General features: G+C 45.5%; 2 protein-coding genes across 16 annotated transcripts in view; both read right to left on the reverse strand.

Moving 5' to 3' along the window:
• The window catches only part of LOC139264282 (thymosin beta-10), a 154,146-nt gene that overhangs the window by 77,663 nt on the left and 52,001 nt on the right, over positions 1–24,482 (reverse strand). The window lies entirely within an intron of this gene.
• The window catches only part of LOC139264228 (mitochondrial nicotinamide adenine dinucleotide transporter SLC25A51-like), a 56,210-nt gene continuing 52,015 nt past the window's right edge, over positions 20,288–24,482 (reverse strand). For all 15 annotated transcript variants that reach the window (XM_070880457.1, XM_070880448.1, XM_070880441.1 and 12 more), the window contains one exon: positions 20,288–22,354. In XM_070880457.1, the coding sequence (XP_070736558.1) occupies positions 21,402–22,295 (894 nt within the window). In that variant the 5' untranslated portion in view covers positions 22,296–22,354 and the 3' untranslated portion in view covers positions 20,288–21,401. The remainder of the gene's footprint in view (positions 22,355–24,482) is intronic.

Raw genomic sequence — 24,482 nt, forward strand, 5'->3', positions numbered from 1 at the left:
GGTGTCACTCCAAGACCAGTACCCGCTACCGAGAGCGGAGGACCTCTTTGCGACACTATCCGGTGGCAAACTTTTTTCAAAATTGGACCTGACCTCAGCTTACATGACCCAGGAGCTGGCGAGTGAGTCGAAGAAGCTGACCACCATCACGACACACAAGGGGTTGTTTGAGTACAACAGATGTCCGTTCAGGATTCGCTCGGCCGCCGCGATCTTTCAACGAAACATGGAAAGTCTCCTCAAGTCGATTCCAAGGACAATGGTTTTTCAAGATGACATCCTCGTCACGGGTTGCGATACTGAAGAACACCTCCGCAACCTGGAGGAGGTGCTACGCAGACTGGACCGGGTAGGACTGCGACTGAAAAAGACGAAGTGCGTCTTCCTAGCTCCAGAGGTAGAATTCCTGGGGAGGAGGGTAGCAGCAGACGGGATCAGACCTACTGCGTCCAAAACGGAAGCGATCCAGAGAGCACCCAGACCCCGTAACACGACGGAGCTGCGTTCATTCCTGGGGCTCCTGAACTATTTTGGTAACTTTCTTCCCAAATTGAGCACGCTGTTAGGGCCACTACACGTGCTCCTACGCAAAGGTCACGAATGGGTCTGGGGGGACAGCCAGGAAAGGGCTATTGATAGAGCACGCAATTTGTTATGCTCCAACAATCTGTTAACGCTATATGACCCATGTAAGAAACTTGTTTTAACGTGCGATGTGTCGTCCTATGGGATCGGGTGTGTGTTGCAGCATGTTAATGCCAAGGGTCAGTTGCAGCCGGTAGCTTATGCCTCCAGAAGTCTGTCCCAGGCAGAAAGAGGCTACGGGATGGTAGAAAAGGAAGCACTTGCATGTGTTCTGCAGTAAAAAAAATGCACCAGTACCTGTTTGGCAGGAAATTTGAGCTGGAGACAGATCACAAACCCCTAAAGTCCCTTTCGGCCGACAACAAGGCCATAAATGCAAATGCATCGGCCCACATACAGAGGTGGGCACTCACGTTAGTCGCCTACAATTCGGCACAGACCGGGCACTGAAAACTGCGCCGATGCACTCAGTAGGCTCCCACTAGCCACCACCGAGGGGGCAACCGAGCATGCTGCTGAGATGGTCATGGCTGTTGAAGTTTTCGAAAGCGAAGGCTCACCCGTGACAGCCCGTCAGATCAAAGTCTGGACAAATAGAGACCCGCTACTGTCTTTAGTCAAGAAATGTGTCCTGAATGGGGACTGGGCAGCCACGCACAGGGCATGTCCTGAGGAATTTAAACCATTACACAGGCGCAAGGATGAACTCTCGATTCAGGCCGATTGCCTACTATGGGGAAACCGAGTAGTCATGCCCCAGATGGGCAGAGAGGCGTTCATCCAAGAACTCCACAATGAGCACCCGGCATTGTCACGATGAAAGCAATTGCCAGGTCCCCATGTTTGGTGGCCAGGGATAGATGCAGACCTGGAACTTTGTGTTCGCAGGTGCAACACGTGTGCCCAGCTGGGCAATGCGCCCAGGGAAGCCCCCCTTAGCCCCTGGTCCTGGCCGGCCAAGCCATGGTCACGCATGCATGTAGATTACACAGTTCCTTTCCTGGGAAAAATGTTTTTGGTTGTAGTAGACGCCTACTCCAAATGGATCGAGTGTGACATTCTCAATTCAAGCACATCCTCTGCCACGGTAGAAAGTCTACGGGTAATGTTCGCCGCCCATGGTCTACCGGACGTCTTGGTCAGCGACAATGGCCCGTGCTTTACAAGCATTGAGTTCCAGGACTTCATGGCAGGAAATGGTATCAACCATTTCGGAATGGCACCGTTCAAGCCGGCTTCAAACAGCCAGGCGGAACGAGCAGTGCAGATAATCAAACAGGGGATGCTCAGAATCCAAAGGGGTTCCTTACAAAGCCGCTTATCATGCCTCCTGTGGGCCAATAGATCCCAAACACACTTGCTCACAGGGGTTCCACCCTCAGAGCTGCTAATGAAAAGGACGCTCAAAACCAGGTTATCCCTTATACACCCCACCATGAAATAAATTGTTGAGAGCAGGCGCCGGTCACAATGTGACTACCATGACAGGAATGCGAGGGCGTGATGTATTGATGTCAATGACCCTGTCTTTGTCCTCAACTACGCTGCAGGCCCCAAATGGCTCGCAGGCACTGTGATTGCCAAAGAGGGGAATAGGATTCTGGTAGTTAAACTTACCAATGGACAAAACATGCCGCAAACACATGGATCAAACAAAAAGGAGGTTCAGCAATCCCATAGAAGAAGCAGGGGAAGAACACGATGTAGAGTTCACTCCACCACAGATGACCGAACACCCGGACCAAGTGGAGGAGAGCCCAGTCACTGTGGGCAGTCCGGACAGGCCTGAGGCACCGCAAACAGCAGATACTCAGGCCAGCGCCCAACAACCGGAGCCCCAACTCAGGCGCTCTACAAGGGAGCGTAAACCACCAGAGAGACTTAACCTGTGATCCCAATAAGACTTTGGGGAGGAGGTGATGTCATGTATTCAACTGTCATTGTAATCCATGTATAAACTGACCTAAGTTGTACACCGTGAGAACATTGACCACTAGGGGGTGAACTTGTGGGAGACACTCCTAACCTGGACTTTCAGGTATAAAAGGGGAAGCTCCACCCATCTTCATCACTTCAGTGCTGACAAATAAAGGTTACTGGTCACAGAGTGACCTTCTCTCAAGTATGGGTCTCGTGTGCATTTGTACTGTATAGTAAGGACATATTACAATTTACAGCTTGTAATCATTCTAACAGTGCAGTTTAATTTTTTTTAATATATCCAAGCATTTGCATCAAGGACTGAGTAGGCCACCTGCTGCAGCATATCTTAAATCAACAATCAAGGAATGGTGACAGTGTCTCAAGCAGCATTTTAATATTACCCCATCCATTGCTTAGCAGCACAACACAAGCCACATGCACAGCTATGGACTGGGAGGGAAGAATATGGTCCTTCAAAGAACTTGCATTTATATAGGGCCTTTCACAACCTCCAGAAATCCCAAAGCGTTTACAGCCAATTAATTAATTTTGAAGTGCACTGTTGTAATGTGGAAACGCGGCAGCTAAATTATGCACAGCAAGGTCCCACAAACAAAAATTAGATAAATTACCAGATAATCTGTTTCAATTATGTTGGTTGAGTGATAAGTATTGACCAGGACATCGGGAGAACTTTCCTTCTCTTCGAATAGTGCCATGGGATCATTTACATCCACCTGACAATGCAGACGGGGTCTCGGCTTAACGTCTCATCTGAGAGACAGCACTTTCTGCAGTGCATCAATCCCTCAGTACTGCACTGGATTATCAGGCTAGATCATGTGCCCAAATCTCTGGAGTTTGGTTTGATCCGTAACCTTCTGACTCAGAGGTGAGAGTGCAACCACTGAATTTATCTGCATCAATACAATTAGACTGTCGGCCTTTTCGTGCAAGCCGCTTGCCGGTTTCTTAATGAAAAAACCGTGCAAGTTTGAATGGGCAGCGCACCCAAAAAATTACAGGGAACATTGGCTGTGCGGTAATCACAACTGTGTGTGACACGTAGAATTCAGTCTGTACTCTAAACATTTGGCCAACATGCTAAACTGCGTCATCTGATGAGGTCTTTTTAAAAATTATTTGTTCTATAGCTACATCACCCCCCAGATATGAAATAAAATGCTTTAAATTTTGCACTACCCTCCCAATATGTTATCCCTCTAACAGAAATTTCTAATGCAGCACAGCATTTTCTATTGCGGAAATTTAATGAGTATACAGCATTCCTAAGATGAAATTGGCATGATCCATTAATGCATTTAACTAGCCAGCAGAAGTATAGTATATTGCTTACTATTATTTTTTCACCAGCATTTGAGGCTTAATATCTACTATTTATTTATCTATTGTCATACATCTGTAGGGCACGGGAAAACTTTTAATACATCTATAGGCTGGAGGTTATTTACAGCGCAAGACTAGCATTGGTGTTAATTGGTTTCAGCTTCATACTGACACTGAACTTGTGATATAATCAGGGTGTGAAGGTCCGAACTGAGTCTGAAGTGAAACTCTGCACTATTGGAAGTCTCAATCCATGATATCTCAGCAATGCCTGGACATATCTCACACCCATTTTCCTGAGTGCTGTCAGATCCCAGGCCCCAAACCTCAACCCCATCCACAACTGCTATCAGATCCCAGCCTCCCAACGCCCCCAGTGCTGTCAGAGTCTGACAATAAATCAGTCAAATCACTCAATGTTTTCTGAAAAAATATTCACCTATCTTTTCTGCAAAAATAAGGTTTTAACCAAAACTAAAACATCAAATATTACATATTTCACGAGAACACATTTAAATGCAGCAATTTTTTGTGTCTTATAATGGGTTCATTAAAGCTTTTATTATTGAAGGTCACAGACTCTCCCAAAAGTCTGGACTTGGACTTAATATTGTTACTCAGAGCTGTGACCATTGGCTCGAGGCAGAATCTGCAGTCTGAGCATATGCAGTCTGCACAATTTCCCAGGATGAATTTACAGTTTTTAGTCAGCCCCAGTACAGTAATGTTTCCCTTCAGTCTCCAGCAATCTTAAGGTTCTTTGGTTTTGTCCTAGAGGGCAAATTTCAAAAGTTTTATTCAGCTAAAGTATATGTTGTATGTTTATTTAAAACAGAGAGGATGTATAAGGGAGCGAGAGCACAAGTGCGTGCGTGAATGAGTGTATCTCTGAGTGAGAGTGTGCGTGAAGTGTGTGCATGTATGTATGTGTGCATGTGAAAGTACATGCATGTATGTGTGCATGTGAAAGTACATGTATGAGTCTGCGTGTGAAACTTTATGTACAGGAGTGTGCGTGTGAGAGAGAAAAATAAACACAGCCCATTTCAAACACTTCAGCGATTGATTACTTCTTTTGGGTGGAAAATGTCAAATTGTGTCTCTGCCCATTAACAGTTTGTAACTGGAAGCAATACGGTAGAGGAGGATTTCCTGGAGTGCATAAGGGATGGTTTTTTAGACCAATATGTCGAGGAACCAACTAGGGAGGAGGCCATCTTAGACTGGGTGTTGTGTAATGAGAGAGGATTAATTAGCAATCTCGTTGTGCGAGGCCCCTTGGGGAAGAGTGACCATAATATGGTGGAATTCTGCATTAGGATGGAGAATGAAACAGTTAATTCAGAGACCATGGTCCAGAACTTAAAGAAGGGTAACTTTGAAGGTATGAGGCGTGAATTGGCTAGGATAGATTGGCGAATGATACTTAAGGGGTTGACTGTGGATGGGCAATGGCAGACATTTAGAGACCGCATGGATGAACTACAACAATTGTACATTCCTGTCTGTCGTAAAAATAAAAAAGGGAAGGTGGCTCAACCGTGGCTATCAAGGGAAATCAGGGATAGCATTAAAGCCAAGGAAGTGGCATACAAATTGGCCAGAAATAGCAGAGAACCCGGGGACTGGGAGAAATTTAGAACTCAGCAGAGGAGGACAAAGGGTTTGATTAGGGCAGGGAAAATGGAGTACGAGAAGAAGCTTGCAGGGAACATTAAGACGGATTGCAAAAGTTTCTATAGATATGTAAAGAGAAAAAGGTTAGTAAAGACAAACGTAGGTCCCCTGCAGTCAGAATCAGGGGAAGTCATAACGGGGAACAAAGAAATGGCGGACCAATTGAACAAGTACTTTGGTTCGGTATTCACTGAGGAGGACACAAACAACCTTCCGGATATAAAAGGGGTCGGAGGGTCTAGTAAGGAGGAGGAACTGAGGGAAATCCTTATTAGTCGGGAAATTGTGTTGGGGAAATTGATGGGATTGAAGGCCGATAAATCCCCAGGGCCTGATGGACTGCATCCCAGAGTACTTAAGGAGGTGGCCTTGGAAATAGTGGATGCATTGACAGTCATTTTCCAACATTCCATTGACTCTGGATCAGTTCCTATGGAGTGGAGGGTAGCCAATGTAACCCCACTTTTTAAAAAAGGAGGGAAGAGAGAAAACATGGAATTACAGACCGGTCAGCCTGACATCGGTAGTGGGTAAAATGATGGAATCAATTATTAAGCATGTCATAGCAGTGCATTTGGAAAGAGGTAATATGATAGGTCCAAGTCAGCATGGATTTGTGAAAGGGAAATCATGCTTGACAAATCTTCTGGAATTTTTTGAGGATGTTTCCAGTAGAGTGGACAAGGGAGAACCAGTTGATGTGGTATATTTGGACTTTCAGAAGGCTTTCGACAAGGTCCCACACAAGAGATTAATGTGCAAAGTTAAAGCACATGGGATTGGGGGTAGTGTGCTGACATGGATTGAGAACTGGTTGTCAGACAGGAAGCAAAGAGTAGGAGTAAATGGGGACTTTTCAGAATGGCAGGCAGTGACTAGTGGGGTACCGCAAGGTTCTGTGCTGGGGCCCCAGCTGTTTACACTGTACATCAATGATTTAGACGAGGGGATTAAATGTAGTATCTCCAAATTTGCGGATGACACTAAGTTGGGTGGCAGTGTGAGCTGCAAGGAGGATTCTATGAGGCTGCAGAGTGACTTGGATAGGTTAGGTGAGTGGGCAAATGCATGGCAGATGAAGTATAATGTGGATAAATGTGAGGTTATCCACTTTGGTGGTAAAAACAGAGAGACAGACTATTATCTGAATGGTGACAGATTAGGAAAAGGGCAGGTGCAAAGAGACCTGGGTGTCATGGTACATCAGTCATTGAAGGTTGGCATGCAGGTACAGCAGGCGGTTAAGAAAGCAAATGGCATGTTGGGGGGATTTGAGTACAAGGGCAGGGAGGTGTTGCTACAATTGTACAGGGCCTTGGTGAGGCCACACCTGGAGTATTGTGTACAGTTTTGGTCTCCTAACCTGAGGAAGGACATTCTTGCTATTGAGGGAGTACAGCGAAGGTTCACCAGACTGATTCCCGGGATGGCGGGACTGACCTATCAAGAAAGACTGGATCAACTGGGCTTGTATTCACTGGAGTTCAGAAGAATGAGAGGGGACCTCATAGAAAAGTTTAAAATTCTGACGGGGTTAGACAGGTTAGATGCAGGAAGAATGTTCCCAATGTTGGGGAAGTCCAGAACCAGGGGACACAGTCTAAGGATAAGGGGGAAGCCATTTAGGACCGAGATGAGGAGGAATTTCTTCACCCAGAGAGTGGTGAACCTGTGGAATTCTCTACCACAGAAAGTTGTTGAGGCCAATTCACTAAATATATTCAAAAAGGAGTTAGATGAAGTCCTTACTACTAGGGGAATCAAGGGGTATGGTGAGAAAGCAGGAATGGGGTACTGAAGTTGCATGTTCAGCCATGAACTCATTAAATGGCGGTGCAGGCTAGAAGGGCCGAATGGCCTACTCCTGCACCTATTTTCTATGTTTCTATGTTTCTATGTATTTTTGAAAAGGTTTTAAATTCAAACTAGATGATGAACATGAATGGGTTTTCAACTAAACTTTTAATAAGGTTTGTTCATTATTTACTTCAAAAAATGCATCACGGGAAGGGTGGAGGAGGGGGGCGGGGGTTACGTGATGCACACCCTGGCTGAGAGCAGAGTGAATCAGAAGTAACATGTCCCGTGCCTCCTCTGGGCAGTGTAGGGAGCGAATGCTAGGTGCAGAATCTACATGTGGAATGTTCGCACATTGTGAATGGAAAAATGAGACCATGTGAAGGAAAATCAGAGCCAGCATGAATTTCTCGATTACAAAGGGGTGGACATGGAATGAATCTTCACAAAATACCATCAATGACAAAATTCTAACATTTCGGTTGCATAATAAATATGGGGAATAATAAATCAGAACAGTAGCACCCTCACTCTGAGTATCTGCAATATCGGAGGCTGATTTGAAGCAAGAATGAAAAGAACAAAGTGGGAGGAAAAAATCTGCAACATCACACATATAGCCCGTGGGCTCAGGGAGCGGGCAGATGTGATTGGAGACTCGCAGAGTGTGATAGAGGGTGTCTCTGGAAGCAAGATTTAGGCAGAAAAGTCTAAATGATCGGTGGTACAGTACATTGTGGAAATTGAGTAGTTCGCTGGCAAACCAGGAAACATAGAAAATAGGTGCAGGAGTGAGAATGTGTAAAGAAGGGTTGTGAATGTGGTAGATGGATAGAGAATGTGGCAAAAGGATGGAGATAGGGAATCATGGGAAAATAGCTAAAGAAATGTCAAGATGCAGAATCAACAGAAAAAAAAGGGGTTACCAAGAGTTGAAGTTGATGTTAGACATGGGTCATGAGAATGCCGCAATGCAGCACAAAGAAAGAAAGCAATCCTAGATAGGAAGGGAAAAGTAATAGCTTCTACTGATAAGGAGGAAGGGAAACTAATTGGGTTCTTTACTGATAAGCGAAGACAGTGTAGCAAAGCTTTAACTAACCTGACCTGACACCAGCCCTAATTGGGAGACTTTCTTGCCTGCCATTGGACGTACTCGGAGGGGGGGAGGCAGAAAGGGATTGGATAGACCAAGTGCTAATCAAATGTGTTCTGTGTGAAAATGTATATCTACTGTGCTTTTCGCGCTGAAAAGGGCTTGTCCAGGGGAAGGTAAACAGGCTCTGATTGAGAGTGTCCCTTTGTCTTGACAAGTCCCGGCCGGAGAATCTTCAATAAAGGTCTTTTACAGAAAAGGCAAAGAGGTGTTCGCGTGTCCATGTATTCGCTGAAACAGATTGAGGGAAAAAGAATCCGTATTAACAGGAGTAGGCCATTCGGCCCTTCAAGCCTGCGCCATCATTCAATACGATCATGGCTGATCATGCAACTTCAGTACCCCATTCCTGCTTTCTCTCTATACCCCTTGATCCCTTTAGCCGTAAGGGCCACATCTAACTCCCTTTTGAATATATCTAACGAACTGGCCTCAACAACTTTCTGTGGTAGAGAATTCCACAGTTTCACAATTCTCTGAGTGAAGAAGTTTCCTCTCATCTCAGTCCTAAAGGGCTTACTCGTTATCCTTAGACTGTGACTCCTGGTTCTGTACTTCCCAAACATCGGGAACATTCTTCCTGCATCCAACCTGTCCAGTCCCGTCAGAATTTTATATGTTTCTATGAGATCCCCTCTCATTCTTCTAAACTCCAGTGAATACAGGCCTAGTCGATCCAGTCTCTCCTCATATGTCAGTCCAGCCATTCCGGGAATCAGTCTGGTGAACCTTCGCTGCAGTCCCTCAATAGCAAGAATGTCCTTCCTCAGATTAGAAGACCAAAACTGTAATATTTTTTGAACAATGTATATGATATTCGTAATGTTATGAAGAAGGATTTTTATTGATAATTCTTTATGGGTTTGCTATGCTAAGCTTTAGCTGCAAGTTTTTGAGTGGGAGAAAGGCCCTGGCTTCTTCAGCAGCACCTCTCAAACTAGAGACCTCTACCTCAGACAAGGACAAAGGCAGCAGGTTGCATGGGAACACCATCACCTCCAAGTCCCCCTCCAAATCACACACCATCCCAACTTGGACATATAGCACCGTTCTTTCATCATTGCTGGGTTAGATTACTGGAACTCCCGACCTAACAACATTGTGGGAGTACCTTCACCACACTGACTGTAGTACTTCAAGATGAGGGCTTGCCACCACCTTCTCAAGGAAAACTAGGAATGGGCAATAAATGCAAGCCTTGTTAGTGACACTCACATCCCGAGATTTATTAAAAATTAAAGATGGTAGCTCAAAGCAACTTGGCCATTTTTTCTTTCAAGTGACAGGTATGGTTTTTATCTGCTTTAATTGGTAGATATACCTCCATGTTGATCATTGATGTGCTGTGCTTTGGTCATTTCAAGCTACCGTATACATTTTTATAATATTACTTTCCTTGATTTTACTCATGCTTAGTCAAGGGAAATACAGTAGGCTTGATTCTTTTAGCTGGGTTTGTTAGAACAGGCAGAGACAGGTTACAGCACACAACTAGAGCAAGAAAGAATAACAGTGTTACTTAAATGTACTTCTGGTTTGACAGCTTTACCAGCTCAAAGATTTAATATACATTATATTAACTCTATATATTATATATACTCTAATTATATATAATCATATAATCTTACAGCACAGAAGGAGGCCATTCAGCCCATCATTCCTGTGCTGGCTCTTTGAAAGAGCTATCTAATTAATCCCACTCCTCTGCTCTTTCCCCACAGCCCTGCAATTTTTCCTTTTCAAGTATATAAGCAATTCCTTTTTGAAAGTGGCTATTGAATCTGCTTCCACCATCCTTTCAGGCAGTGCAGTCCTGATCATAGCTCGCTGCCTTAAAAAAAATTCACCTCATCTGCCCTCTGGTTGTTTTCTCGATTATGTTAAATCTATGCCCCCTGGTTACCGACCCACCTGCCATTGGAGTTTTTTCTCATTTACTCTTGACTAAACCCTCAAAATTTTAAACACCTCTATTAAATATCTCTAAAAATAAAAAAGGCTTGCATTCATATAGCACCTTTCATAACTTCAGGACACCCTAAAGTGCTTTACAGCCAATGAAGTGCTTAAGAATTGTAATTACATCTCATCCGAAAGACGGCACTTCCAACAGTGCAGCACTCCTTCAGTGCTGTACTGAATGGTCAGTCCAGAGTTATGACTCTGGAATGGACTTGCAGCCACAACCTTTTGACTCAGAGATGAGAGTGCTGCCACTGAGCCACAGCTGACCATCGCTGCTCTAAGGAGAACAATCACATGTGTCATATATATTGTGCATGCTTCTCCTGCTCATCGATTCTATTTTGTGATTTGGTAATTAATGCCTGAAGCACAAATGCATTTAGTTGCGATGCATGGATTAGTTATTTACCTAACTGGGAGTGAGAGTGGGGTGAACAACATACTATTTATTAAAATGGATATTTAAAAAAAAATACCCTTGGAGCGACAGTAATGGGAGAATCCCGGTACTGATTTTCAATTTCTATAGGGTGGAGGACACTTGCAAATATTAGCACTCTCCTAAATGGCCTCCCTGCAAACATCAACACCCTCCCGTTACCCATTGACCTAATTCCCAAGACAGTGTTAGCTACCCAAAGGAGAGCACTGCTATTGTCGCAGAAAATGATTTTTATTATTAGAACACAGCGACAGAAATAACATAATAAAGTCAATACGAAATACAGAAGTATCCTGCCCCAGATGGATGGGAATGTAAAGACTGAGGAACTCTTGGGGTCCCTCTACAGTCCAACCAATGGCTCCCAATCTGAAAAATTAAGTACTAGTTTATGTTGTGTATCTGTAAAGCATGCACTCCCAAGTTCCGCCACCAGGGAGCTCATCCCCTGAAGTCCCAAGGGATCCCAGCATCCCTTGGGAGCACTGTATATAAGCCAGCCCCTACGGCCTGTTCCTCACTCTGGAGTGTCTTATTAAAGACTGAGGTCACTGTTACTTTAACCTCCCTGTGTGCAGCCTCATCTGTGTTAGGAACACAATCACTGGCGACGAGAATACGAATCCAACGCAAAGATGCAGCAAGCTGTGGGCATCCTGGAGATGTTCTCGGAGGGTGAGGACTGGGAAGCCTATGTCGAACGGCTAGACCAGTACTTCATAACCAACAAGCTGGATGGAGAAGGAAGCGCTGCAAAAAGAAGAGCGGTCCTTCTTATGGTCTGCGGGGCACCGACCTACAGCTTCATGAAGAATCTTCTGGCTCCGGTGAAACCCACAGATAAGTCGTATGAGGAGCTGTGTACACTGGTTCAGGAGCATCTTAACCAGATGGTGAGGTATCGATTCTACATGTGCCAGCGATCTGAATGTCAGGAAGTGGCGAGCTACGTCGCCAAGCTAAGGCGACTTGCAGGACAATGTGAGTTTGATGGCTACCTGGAGCAAATGCTCAGAGACTTTTTTGTACTGGGCATTGGCCATGAGACCATCCTACGAAAACTTTTGACTGTAGAGACACCGACCCTCAGTAAGGCCATTGCGATAGCACAGGCATTTATGTCCACCAGTGACAACACCAAACAAATCTCTCAGCACACAAGTGCTAGCAATGTTCATAAATTGACTGGAACTGTGTTTGCGAGCAGAAATGTTTGGGGCGGAACCCACGAGTCTGCAACTGCCAGCAGGCCTCAGGTGACCCAGATGACTGAGTCCCCAACAAAGGATGAATGCAAGGCAATTCACACCTTGTTGGCATTGTGAAGGCTTCCATTCAGCCTATTCATGCTGCTTCAAAGGATATGTTTGCAAGTGCTGTGGAACAATGGGGCACCTCCAACGAGCTTGCAAACGAGCTGCAAGCACTGCAAAACCTGCTAACGACCACGTGGCAGAGGAAGATCGGTCTATGGTGTATCAAAGCAATTTTGAGCCTCAGAGAGAGGAAGCAGATGCTGAAGTACACGGGGTGCACACATTTTCGACGAAATGTCTACCTATAATACTAAATGTAAAATTGAATGGCTTACCCATAGCCATGGAACTGGACACTGGCGCTAGCCAATCCATCATGAGTAAAAAGATGTTTGAGAGACTGTGGTGCAACAAGGCATTCAAACCAGCGCTGAGAGCCCCATCTACACGAAACTGAGAACGTACACCAAAGAGCTTATCACTGTCCTGAGCAGCGCCATGGTCAAGGTCACCTACGAGGGCACGGTGCATGTACTGCCACTCTGGATTGTCCTGAGCAATGGCCCCACACTGCTTGGAAGGAGCTGGCTGGGCAAAATCCGTTGGAACTTGGATGATATCCGAGCGCTATCATATGTCGATGAGGCCTCATGTACCCAGGTTCTGAACAAATTTCCTTCCCTTTTTGAGCCAGGCATTGGAAACTTTTCCAGGGTGAAGGTGTGGATCCACTTGGTCTCAGAGGCATGACCCATTCACCACAAGGCGCGAGCGGTACCTCACATGATGAGGGAGAGAATGGAAATCGAGCTAGATAGGCTGCAACGCAAGGGCATCATCTCCCCAGTGGAATTCAGCGAGTGGGCCAGCCCAATTGTTCCAGTACTCAAAAATGATGGCACGGTCAGAATTTGTGGCGATTATAAAGTAACTATTAATCATTTCTCGCGACAGGATCAATACCCGCTACCAAAGGCAGACGACCTATTTGTGACGCTGGCAGGAGGCAAGACATTCACCAAACTCGACCTGACTTCGGCCTACATGACGCAGGAGCTGGAGGAGTCTTTGAAGGGCCTCACCTGCATGAACACGCACAAGGGACTATTCATCTACAACAGATGCTCGTTTGGAATTCGGTCGGCTGCAGCGATCTTCCAGAGAAACATGGAGAGCCTACTCAAGTCGGTACCACACACGGTGGTCTTTCAGGACGACATATTGGTCACGGGTTGGGACACCGCCGAGCGTCTACAAAACCTGGAGGAGGTTCTCCAGCGACTGGATCGCTGCGGCTGAAGAGGTCGAAATGCGTCTTCAAGGCAACAGAAGGGGAGTTTTTGGGGAGAAAGATCGCGGTGGATGGCATTCGGCCCACAGACGCCAAGACAGAGGCTATCAGGAATGCGCCCAGGCCACAGAATGTCACGGAGCTGCGGTCGTTCCTGGGACTCCTCAACTATGTTGGTAACTTCCTACCGGGGTTAAGCACCCTTTTAGAGCCCCCTACATGTGTTATTGCGCAAAGGTGAGAACTGGATAGGGGGGAAAAAACCAAGTAATCGCTTTTGAGAAAGCCAGAAACATTTTATGCTCCAACAAGCTGCTTGTGTAAAAGATTTGTGCTAGCATGTGAGGCATCGTCATAAGGAGTCGGGTGTGTATTACAACAAGCTAATGTTGCGGGGAAGTTGCAACCTGTCGCCTATGCTTCCAGGAGCTTGTCTAAGGCCGAGAGGGCCCACAGCATGATTGAGAAAGAGGCATTAGCGTGTGTGTGTTCGGGGTAAAGAAAATGCATCAGTACCTGTTTGGCTTCAAATTTGAGCTGGAAACCGATCACAAGCCCCATATATCCCTGTTCGCTGAAAACAAGGGGATAAATACTAATGCCTCAGCCTGCATGCAAAGGTGGGCACTCGCATATTAAGCATATAACTATACTATCCGGCACAGGCCAGGCATCGAGGACTGTGCAGATGCTCTCAGTTGGCTACCATTGCCCACCACGGAGGTGGAAATGGCGCAGCCTGCAGACTTGTTGATGGTCATGGAAGCATTTGAAAATGATAACTCACCTGTCACGGCCCGCCAGATTAGGACTTAGACCAGTCAAGATCCGCTGCTGTCCCTAGTAAAAAACTGTGTACTTCATGGGAGCTGGGCCAGCATCCCCATTGAAATGCAAGAGCCAATCAAGCCATTCCAGCGGCGAAAGGACGAGCTGTCCATTCAGGCAGACTGCCTGTTGTGGGGTAACCGCGTAGTGCTATCCAAAAGGGCAGGGAGACGTTCATCTCAGATCTCCACAGCACACACCCGGGTATAGTAATGATGAAAGCGATAGCCAGGTCCCACGCGTGGTGGCCCGGTATCGACTCTGACTTAGAGTCCTGTGTATGGCAATGCAGCGTGTGTGCTCAGTTAAGCAACGCGCCCAGAGAGGCACCACTAAGTTTGTGGTCCTGGCCCTCCAGACCATAGGCGAGGATCCATGTCAACTATGTGGGCCCGTTTCTCGGTAAAATGTTCCTGGAGGTGGTGGATGCTTTTTCAAAATGGATTGAATGTGAAATAATGACGGGAAGCACCGCCACTGCCACCATTGAAAGCCTGAGGGCCATGTTTGCCACCCACGGCCTGCCTGACATACTGGTCAGTAACAACGGGCCATGTTTCACCAGTGCTGAATTTAAAGAATTCATGACCCGCAATGGGATCAAACATGTCACCTCAGCCCCGTTTAAACATGCCTCCAATGGGGCAGGCAGAGCGGGCAGTACAAACCTTCAGAGCCTTAAATGAGTCACAGAAGGCTCATTCCAAACCCGCCTGCCCCGAGTACTGCTCAGCTACCGCACGAGACCCCACTCGCTCACAGGGGTGCCCCCCGCTGAGCTACTCATGAAAAGGACACTTAAAACCAGACTCTCGCTGGTTCACCCCAACCTGCATGATCAGGTAGAAAGCAGGCGGCAACAAAATGTAAACGATGGTCGCGCCACTGTGTCACGGGAAATTGATCTGAATGACCCTGTGTATGTGCTAAACTATGGACATGGTCCCAAGTGGATCGTGGGCACGGTGATAGCTAAAGAAGGGAATATGGTGTTTGTAGTCAAACTAGACAATGGACAAATTTGCAGAAAGCACCTGGACCAAACGAGATTGCAGTTTACAGACTGCCCTGAACAACCCACAGCAGATACCACCTTTTTCGAGGCCACAACACATACCAAAAGGATCGACACCACGCCGGACCAGGAAATCGAACCCATCACACCCAGCAGGGCCAGGCTCGCCTAGGAGCCCTGCAGGGCCAACAACATGCCAACACACCAGAACAGACATTTGTACCGAGGCGGTCCACCAGGGAAAGAAAGGCTCCCGACCGCCTCATCTTGTAAATAATTTTCACTTTGACTTTTGGGGGGGGGGGGGGTGGCGGGGAGTGATGTTGCATATTTGTAAAGCATGTACTCCCATGTTCCGCCACCAGGGAGCTCATCACCTGAAGTCCCAAAGGATCCCAGCATCCCTTTGGAGCGGTGTATATAAGCCGGCCCCCTAAGGCCTGTTCCTCAACCTGGAGTGTCTTATTAAAGACTGAGGTCACTGTTACTTTAACATCCCTGTGTGCAGCCTCATCTGTGTTAGGAACACAATAGTTTATTAATAAATTTCCTGTACCTTGGCACAACGATGCAATGTGAAGCAGACAGTGGCGGGTACAAACTCTCATACGAACTTCTCTATTACAGATTGTTAAATATTTTTCAAGACCTAAGTAATTGCAAGCAGTGTTGTCAATTGATAATCTCCAGTGCCTTCCAACTTCTTTTCCCCATATTCCCAAATCCAGTTGAAGAAATGCTACCATTTGCTAACCTTTCCATTGTGTGGTGCGTTCAAACCAATGCTTCCAGGCCTCTGGTTTGTCTCACTCTTCCAGCCTTCTTGCAAACTTGTCTCTTGAGTCTTCGCATCGGTACATGCCACGAACATCTGCTTGCCATCTTGAACACTAAGCTTTCCTGAAATACCAGCTGCTGCATTTAGGACTCCTACCCTGCAAACTTACATCCTCTGCCATCCTAACATAGCCTTTCTGCTGTGCTAACTCACATCATTGGCCTTTGTAACCTAACTTGTGTGGCAGAGAAAACGTTACAGGAACACCCTGAAAGCCTCCCTGAAAAAGTGCAACATCCCCACTGACACCTGGAAGTCCCTGGCCAAAAACCGCCCTAAGTGGAGGAAGTGCATCCGGGAGGGCGCTGAGCACCTTGGGTCTCATCGCCCAGAGCATACAGAAATCAAGCGCAGGCAGCGGAAAGAGCATGCGGCAAACCTGTCCCACCCCCCCTTTCTCTCAACGACTATCTGTCCCACCTGTGACAGGGACTGTGATTCTCGTATTGGACTGTTCAGCCACCGAAGGACTCATTTTAAGAATGGAAACAAGTCTTTCTTGATTCCGAGGGACTTCCTATGATGATGACGACCCACTGCCTCATTCCCTCTGCCTCCTTGACAACACTCAGTCACTCCGATCTGTTTCTTCACTGTAACCAAATAAAAATGAGGTCCCTTGAGCATCAGATAGGAACATAGAATCTAAGTAGGAAAAAAACAAGTCCAAGTCTATCTCTTTTATTAAAAATGAAAAACTGACCCCAACTTCATATGAGCTGACGCTCTATTTCTCCTCAAAGACATTAATTTACCTTATATCTAGAATTTACTTCAGTAGCCTTCTATAACTTAACCAATGTTATATTATTTGTGAAACAGTTCTACCTCAATTCCCTATTTGCTATTAGTTCTTAAATGATTGTCAACATAATTCATCTAGTTCAAGTTTGTCACCTTTCTTCATATGTTTGGAAACTTTTACGTTGAATCAAATTGATTCTCTTTCGCTTCTCCCACCCCAAGAATAAAGCCAACTTTTTAAACCTTCCCTCTTGCCTTAGATTCCCTGGACCTGCATCAAAAATTTCCTCCGGGATTCTCCAGCTCCTAAGCACAGTTTCTGCCAAAGTTAGAACGGTTGAAGCCTTGAGGAAATTCCCAGCCAGGTTATCATCCTGGTCACCTCTCGTCCTGATCATATCCATCCCATGCCTCTGAACTTACCCTTGTCCAATGCCATCTCTTCAATCTCTCACTCCCAGTCATCTTTTCTTTTCCTTCATCCAACAGCTAAGTCAGATGATCTGGTCATTATCGCATTGCTGTTTGTGGAACTTTGCTGTGCGCAAAATGGCTATGTTTCCAAATATTACAACAGTGACTACACTTCAATGGTACTTCATTGAATGTAAAGCCCTTTGGGATGTCCTGAGATCATGAAAGGTACTAAATAAATGCAAGTTCTTTCTTTCTTGCTTCACTGTCACATAGCAGTACTTTCAAAAGTTATAAGAACATAATAAATAGAAGCAGGAGTAGGCCATTTGGCCCCTCGAGCCTGCTCCGCCATTCAATAAGATCATGGCTGATCTTCAACCTCAATTCCACGTTCCTGCACTATCCCCATATCCTCGATTCCCTTAATATCCAGAAATTAATCAATCTCCGTCTTGAATAAACTGAACAACTGAGTCTCCACAGTCTTTTGGGGTAGACAATTTCAAAGATTCACCACCCTGAGTGAAGAAATGTCTCATCTCAGTCCTGAATGGCCGAACCCTTATTCTCAGACTGTGACCCCTGGTTCTAGACTCCCCAAGCACGGAAAACATCCTCCCTGCGTTTACCCTGTCAAGCCTTGTAAGAATGTTATGTTTCAATGAGATCACCTCTCATTCTTCTAAACTCAATGAAAGATGCTGTCAACTGTCAAATTATCTATCACCTTTAAAAGGTTACTTCCCAATCCCTGATCACCAGTATGGTTTTTCAGTGCGATCTTGAGACCTATATTATTCTGTTCCTGAATCAACTGTCCTTAACCTGAACATCGGCAAAGCCATCAACAGGACCATGCACTTCTAAACAAATTGTCATAAGCCCTCTCATCAAAGCCACATTCACAGCTATCCACTTTCCTCTTAAATCTCTTCGCTGTATGCTGCAAATGACTTTCTTTTCTGTAAACTGATGATTCCTTCTCTTCCACTTATTCCGTGGTAATATGATCCCCTATTTTCATCCAATTCTAGCAACTCTTTGGTTTATTGCACTCAACACTTGGCTTGCTTCAAATCACTAACCTTTACTGGTCATTATCGCCTGCCCTTTTCCAGTACAATGGTTGAATCATACTTTAATCTCCACGAACACCCTTCAATGGGGGAAGGGAAAGAGAATGTAAATTTGGTTTCTTTCAATTTTTCCAAAGACCGTTTCTTCCTCCAGTACTCTTACTTCCATCATGTTGCTTCTAAGCTCTAACTTCAGTGATTTACACACATTGTATTGATATCAAAGCTCATCGTATAGCTTGCACTCAGATTCATTCATTCCCAAGTGCTTGAAATTTGAACTCCTTACCTCTCTTTCTTCCCCTATGATCTTTTGACATTTAAACCCAAACTTGCCATTACTTGTACACTTACCCCTCCCCCCCCACCACTGGTGTACTTCAATTTCCTTTATACTCTTAAATCTTTGCAGTGTCTTGGGAAGAATGCAACAGCAATAAGGAAATTCCAGGAATTTAGAAAATTGAAGAGATTCCCTGGAGCATCATCACCTGGTTCTTTGTGGTGTTTATGGACACTGGGACCATTTCAGTGCCCAGTAAAGCCATATTTCACTCTCTTAGTCTTAGATGCAATATTTGACACGCATGGAGACAATTTTCACTGTCACGTCAGCTGCCTCTCTAGTCTCAGTGTAATAGTTTTCATGTTAACAAACCCTTTCATGCCCTCACTCCACCCCATCTCTGCGACTTCTTGCAGTTCGCGCCATCTGCTATTCACAGACTGGACTATTCGCCCACCCCATCCCTTATAGTTCCACTGGTGATCAAGGCTTCATGGTCTGGAACTCTCATTGCAAACCTCTCTGCCTTGCTAGATTTCTCTCTCACTTCAAAAGCCTCCTCAAAACTTACCTCATCACCCTCCGCTTTGGTGTATTAAAGCTATTCTATAAGTGCACACTATAGACAGGATAAAGTATACATTTAGCCATTAAACAATATATTTTCTCTCTCAAGCATGCACAATTAACAGTACTTTCTGCATTCACAGGCGGCCAAGTTAAGCTACTCAACTGAAAGTTTATTGGAATCACACAAATGTTAAGTGGATCAGATTTCTGAACAGGCCTTTTGCTCCCTTGTGGTTAATTGAGCTAAGCGGTGTGATGTACAAAGTTACACAAATGCAGCATTTCAGTTTGCCTTATGGTTCAAGACCCAGAAAGTGTACGAGGTCCCCAATTATTTTCCTACTGGAATATTGACTTCATCAAGGCCAATTCCACCAGCTGCCATCTTCGAGGAGGGTACTCAATGCAAGGAGTACTGTAATGGTGTCTTATCATGTGATTGTACACACTGCACTTTCCATTCCCATTTAATCTATTGTATGTGGCAGAATGAATAGTAAGCACACACAATGTGGAAAAGCACCGTGGTTTGGTGAGGGGAAAGATTTTACGCTTTTTATTTGCTCTGATTCCACACCTCAGTGGTGGGGGGTCGGGGGAAACAAAGACTTGTGCCAAGTATGCCACTTCTGATGAAAGGTCATCGAGCTGAAGCGTTAACTCTGTTTTTCTCTCTCTCCACAGATGCTGACAGATCTGATCTATTTCCAGCATTTTCTGTGTTTATTCCAGCTGTGGCTAAGCAGGCAGATGGGTAATCTGCTTCCAGTTCTCCAACAATGCTCCAAACTGACCACCAAGAGACATGAGCGGCTCACTGGAATTTTCCTTACAGAGAAGCATCTGAGCTCCGCTGCATAGATCCCGATGGCAACAGCACTAAAATCAACAATTCCTGGGGTGTGGGAACTGTTGCCACTGTACCTCCCGCCCCCCGCCCCCACCTCCCCATTGAGCTGGTCTCAAACATCTTCACAACAAGACCAAGTTTTACCAAAGGTTAGACATTTGTTTTGATCAACAACAATTTTGAAGCAACAGAAAAAACACTAAATTGAAGAACTGACCACCCAGTACCCATATCCATTTTAATATAATTTTCAGCAAAAAAAGGTGCAAAAGTTGATTATGTACTCAACAGGATAAAAATGAAATATTTATATACATAGGACAAGAATTTAAGCAAATGTGAGCTGGGCTGCTGAAGCACTTTTACATTATGCTAGTCTGCTTCAAAGTATTAGAGCATTCATTGGACACTGAACTTTGCAATGGAATTCATATTTTGACATCTTTTTGCAATATTGTCTACTAATCTAATAAGAATGAAGAGTTATAAATTAAAGGTCACTTGAAAACAGCATTTTGACAAGGATACTGGACAACATGTTTCAGTGAAGTGATAAATGAGGGCAGTAGGCACACACTAAGTTAACAGCTGGAAACAGGGAAAGAGATACGGGACATTTTCCATATTATCACAAGGTGACCAAGACTTGATGTAAGGAGTACTGTAATGTTACCCAAATATCCACTGATGCGCTGCATATAAACCACTTTAAAGGCAAGTCAAAGCTGTAGAACATGTACAAGTAATTTAAGACAACAACTTAACATCGTAGAAAGAACAAGTAGCATCAATCAACATACCATCTCTGAAGTTTGAAAAAAAAAAATCCCATTTCTATTAAAAATAACCCGGGCTCTTTAGGACTGCACAAAAGTTTATCATAATGGAGGATTTAAAGTTGTTCTGACAATAGGCAGTAGGATAAAGACTAAGTCGGAAAAAAATACAATTTCCAGGGGCCAAGAAGGGATATGAACCATCATCTTTGAGGTAGATTTGATGGAACGAGTCACTTTGAAATACTTGTCACTCATCACCTGGCTTGCGACTCTTGCTCTCCCTCCAATACAAAATGAAAGGGAGATATCTCAAGAATGATCCCAAACTTGGTCTAAAGTACTTCACAAATGGACACTTGGTCTTTTTTACTCCAAGTTGGACTCTCCTTCCCTTCCCTCCCCACACATAAAAATAAATTGCCTCAAAGTACATTCGACAACAGAACTGAAGTGGAACTCTGCACAATAGCTGGTTCGAGAGAAGATGTCAAATACCAGACTCAAAAGTAATGAGCTGAAAATGTTGCTCCAACTCAGGACCAGATTTTGTAAAGTTCTCTCAGAGCAATTTAAGCAAGATCTCATAGGTTGCATTGATTATACCCCATGATAAAATTGACCGGTGATAATTGAGGTGCACACCTCTCATTAGATGGGACAGTTTGCCATCCCTTTCACTCCAGATTTTCATGAAGACTTCTGTAAAAGTTTGAAATTCCCCTCCAATCTGTGACTGCATACGCGCTTTCACCACATTAACTGGATAAAACATTATTCCGAGCATCGAGCCCAGAAATCCTCCACAGATAAAGTCATTGAGCACATTAGCACTGTATGTAGTGGCTTCTGGCAGGCACTGCTTGACAGGCTCTCGCAAAGCGAAGAACAATGCATTACTAGGTCCATTCCGGAGGAGTATTGGTACAAGGCCTCTGTAATACTCCTTGAAACCGTAGGTTCTCAAAACCTTAAAGGCATGGAAGGTATTTGTGAATCGGTTATGATGTCTGTGATCTTGTAGCAAGGCCTGTACCCTCTCGAATGGTGTCAGCACTGCCTCCGCAGTCCCCGCCAATACTGCAGACACACTGTGAGTCAGCAGCTCTGGAGCATTAGTGGTTCTCTTCAAGAGGCAGGAGAAGTCCTCGTACAGGCCAAACATCAATGCCACAGTCGTGGTCTTTTGCAGGAGTGGAGGCAGAATTCCTCGGTACAGATTGCGAATGCCATCGTGCTTTAACTGCCGGATAGCATTCACTGTTGTTAGTCCATGCAGCTGCTGCCGAAACAACACCTTCTGGATGGGGAAGGTGATGGCAATGTTAGTGAAGGCTGCAAAATAGCCACAGAGATAATACTTGGCAGGTCCCACACAAGAAATCTGCTGTGTCAATTCTTGTTTAGAGCCGGGCAAGACAAGGTCCTTTGGTCTGGTTTGCGTTTCAGTATCCATGTGTCTCAAGTGCTTATCCTTCTGGGTCAATCAAACTGTTCCCAATTAGCCACATGGTCCTGCAGAAAGAAAAGTTGGAAAGTTTAGAGATTGCACAGATAAAAGAACTTGCGATCATATTAAGTATAATTATGATACAGCAAATATAAATGTTCTGTATACGTCTTTAAATTTCTATCCAGCCTTTAAAAAAAAAACACATAGGACATACTACACAGCAACAGGCCATTCGGCCCAACTAGTCAATGCCGGCATTTATGCTCCTCAGAGCCTCCTCCTGTCTTTCCTCATCTAAATCTATCAGCATATTGGGCAATATTTTATACATTGATGAGGTGGCCCTTTAATTTTACTGTTTTATTTACCACAAACCCAATTGATTCATGTAATCTCCTCATGGAGAACAGTCCAGACAAATGTCACCATCAATAATAGCACATATTTAAAATTCATTCACGGGATGCGAATATTGCTGGCGAGGCCAGCATTTATTGTCCATCCCTAATTACCCGAGAAGGCAGTAGTGAGCTGCCTTCTTAAACCTCTGCTTGCATTTACATAGTGCCTTTCACATCCTCAGGATGTCCTACATAACATAAGAAATAGGAGGAGTAGGCCACCTGGGCCCTCAAGCCTGCTCTGCCATTTAATAAGATCATGGCCGATCTGATCATAGATTCAGCTCCACTTCCCTGCCCACTCCCCATAACCCTTTATTCCCTTATCGCTCAAAAATCTGTCTATCTCCACCTTAAATATATTCAATAACCCAGTCTCCACAGCTCCCTGAGGAAGAGAATTCCATAGATTTACAACCCTCACAGAAGTAATTCCTTCTCATCTCAGTTTTAAATGGGCGGCCCCTTATTCTGACACTATGTTCCCTAGTTTTAGTTTCCCCTACGAGTGGAAATATCCTCTCTGTATCCACCTTGTTGAGCCCCCTCATTATCTTATATATTTTGATAAGATCACCGCTCATTCTTCAGAACTCCAATGAGTAAAGGCCGAACCGACTCAACCCATCTTCATAAGTCAACCCCCTCATCTCCAAAATCAACCTAGTGAACCTTCTCTGAACAGCCTCCAATGCAAGTATATCCTTCCTTAAATACAGAGACCAAAACTGTATGCAGTACTCTAGGTGTGGCCTCACCAATTCCGTGTACAGTTGTAGCAGGACTTCTCTGCTTTTATACTCTATCCCCCTTGCAATAAAGGCCAACATTCCATTTGCTTTCCTGATTACTTGCTGTACCTGCATACTAACTTTGTGTTTCATGCACAAGGATCCCCAGGTCCCTCTGTACTGCAGCACTTTGCAGTTTTTCTCCATTTAAATTATAATTTGCTTTTCACATTTTCCCACATTATACTCCATCTGTCAAATTTTTGCCCATTCACTTTGCAGATTTGTTGTGCCCTCCTCACAATTTGCTTTCCACCCATCTTTGTATCAGCAAACTTGGCTACATTACACTCGGTCCCTTCATTCAAGGCTCCTCCCACCCGACCCGACCTCCGCGACTCTCCCTCTCCTTCCCTCCTCCCCCCCCTCCCCCCCCCTCCTCCCTCCCCTCCTTCCCTCCTCCCCCCCTCTCTCTCCTCCTTCCCTCCTCCCCCCCTCTCTCTCTCCTTCCCTCCTCCCCCCCTCTCTCTCTCCTTCCCTCCTCCCCCCCTCTCTCTCTCCTTCCCTCCTCCCCCCCTCTCTCGCTCTCTCTCCTTCCCTCCTCCCCCCCTCTCTCGCTCTCTCTCCTTCCCTCCTCCCCCCCTCTCTCGCTCTCTCTCCTTCCCTCCTCCCCCCCTCTCTCTCTCCTTCCCTCCTCCCCCCCTCTCTCTCTCCTTCCCTCCTCCCCCCTCTCTCTCTCCTTCCCTCCTCCCCCCCTCTCTCTCTCCTTCCCTCCTCCCCCCCTCTCTCTCTCCCTCCCTCCTCCCCCCCTCTCTCTCCTTCCCTCCTCCCCCCCCCTCCTCCCCCCTCTCTCTCTCCTTCCCTCCTCCCCCCTCTCTCTCTCCTTCCCTCCTCCCCTCCTCTCTCTCTCCTTCCCTCCTCCCCCCCTCTCTCTCTCCTTCCCTCCTCCCCCCCTCTCTCTCTCCTTCCCTCCTCCCCCCCTCTCTCTCTCCTTCCCTCCTCCCCCCCTCTCTCTCTCCTTCCCTCCTCCCCCCCCTCTCTCTCTCCTTCCCTCCTCC

Source organism: Pristiophorus japonicus, chromosome 1 (assembly GCF_044704955.1).
Source record: "Pristiophorus japonicus isolate sPriJap1 chromosome 1, sPriJap1.hap1, whole genome shotgun sequence".
NCBI lineage: Eukaryota > Metazoa > Chordata > Chondrichthyes > Pristiophoridae > Pristiophorus > Pristiophorus japonicus.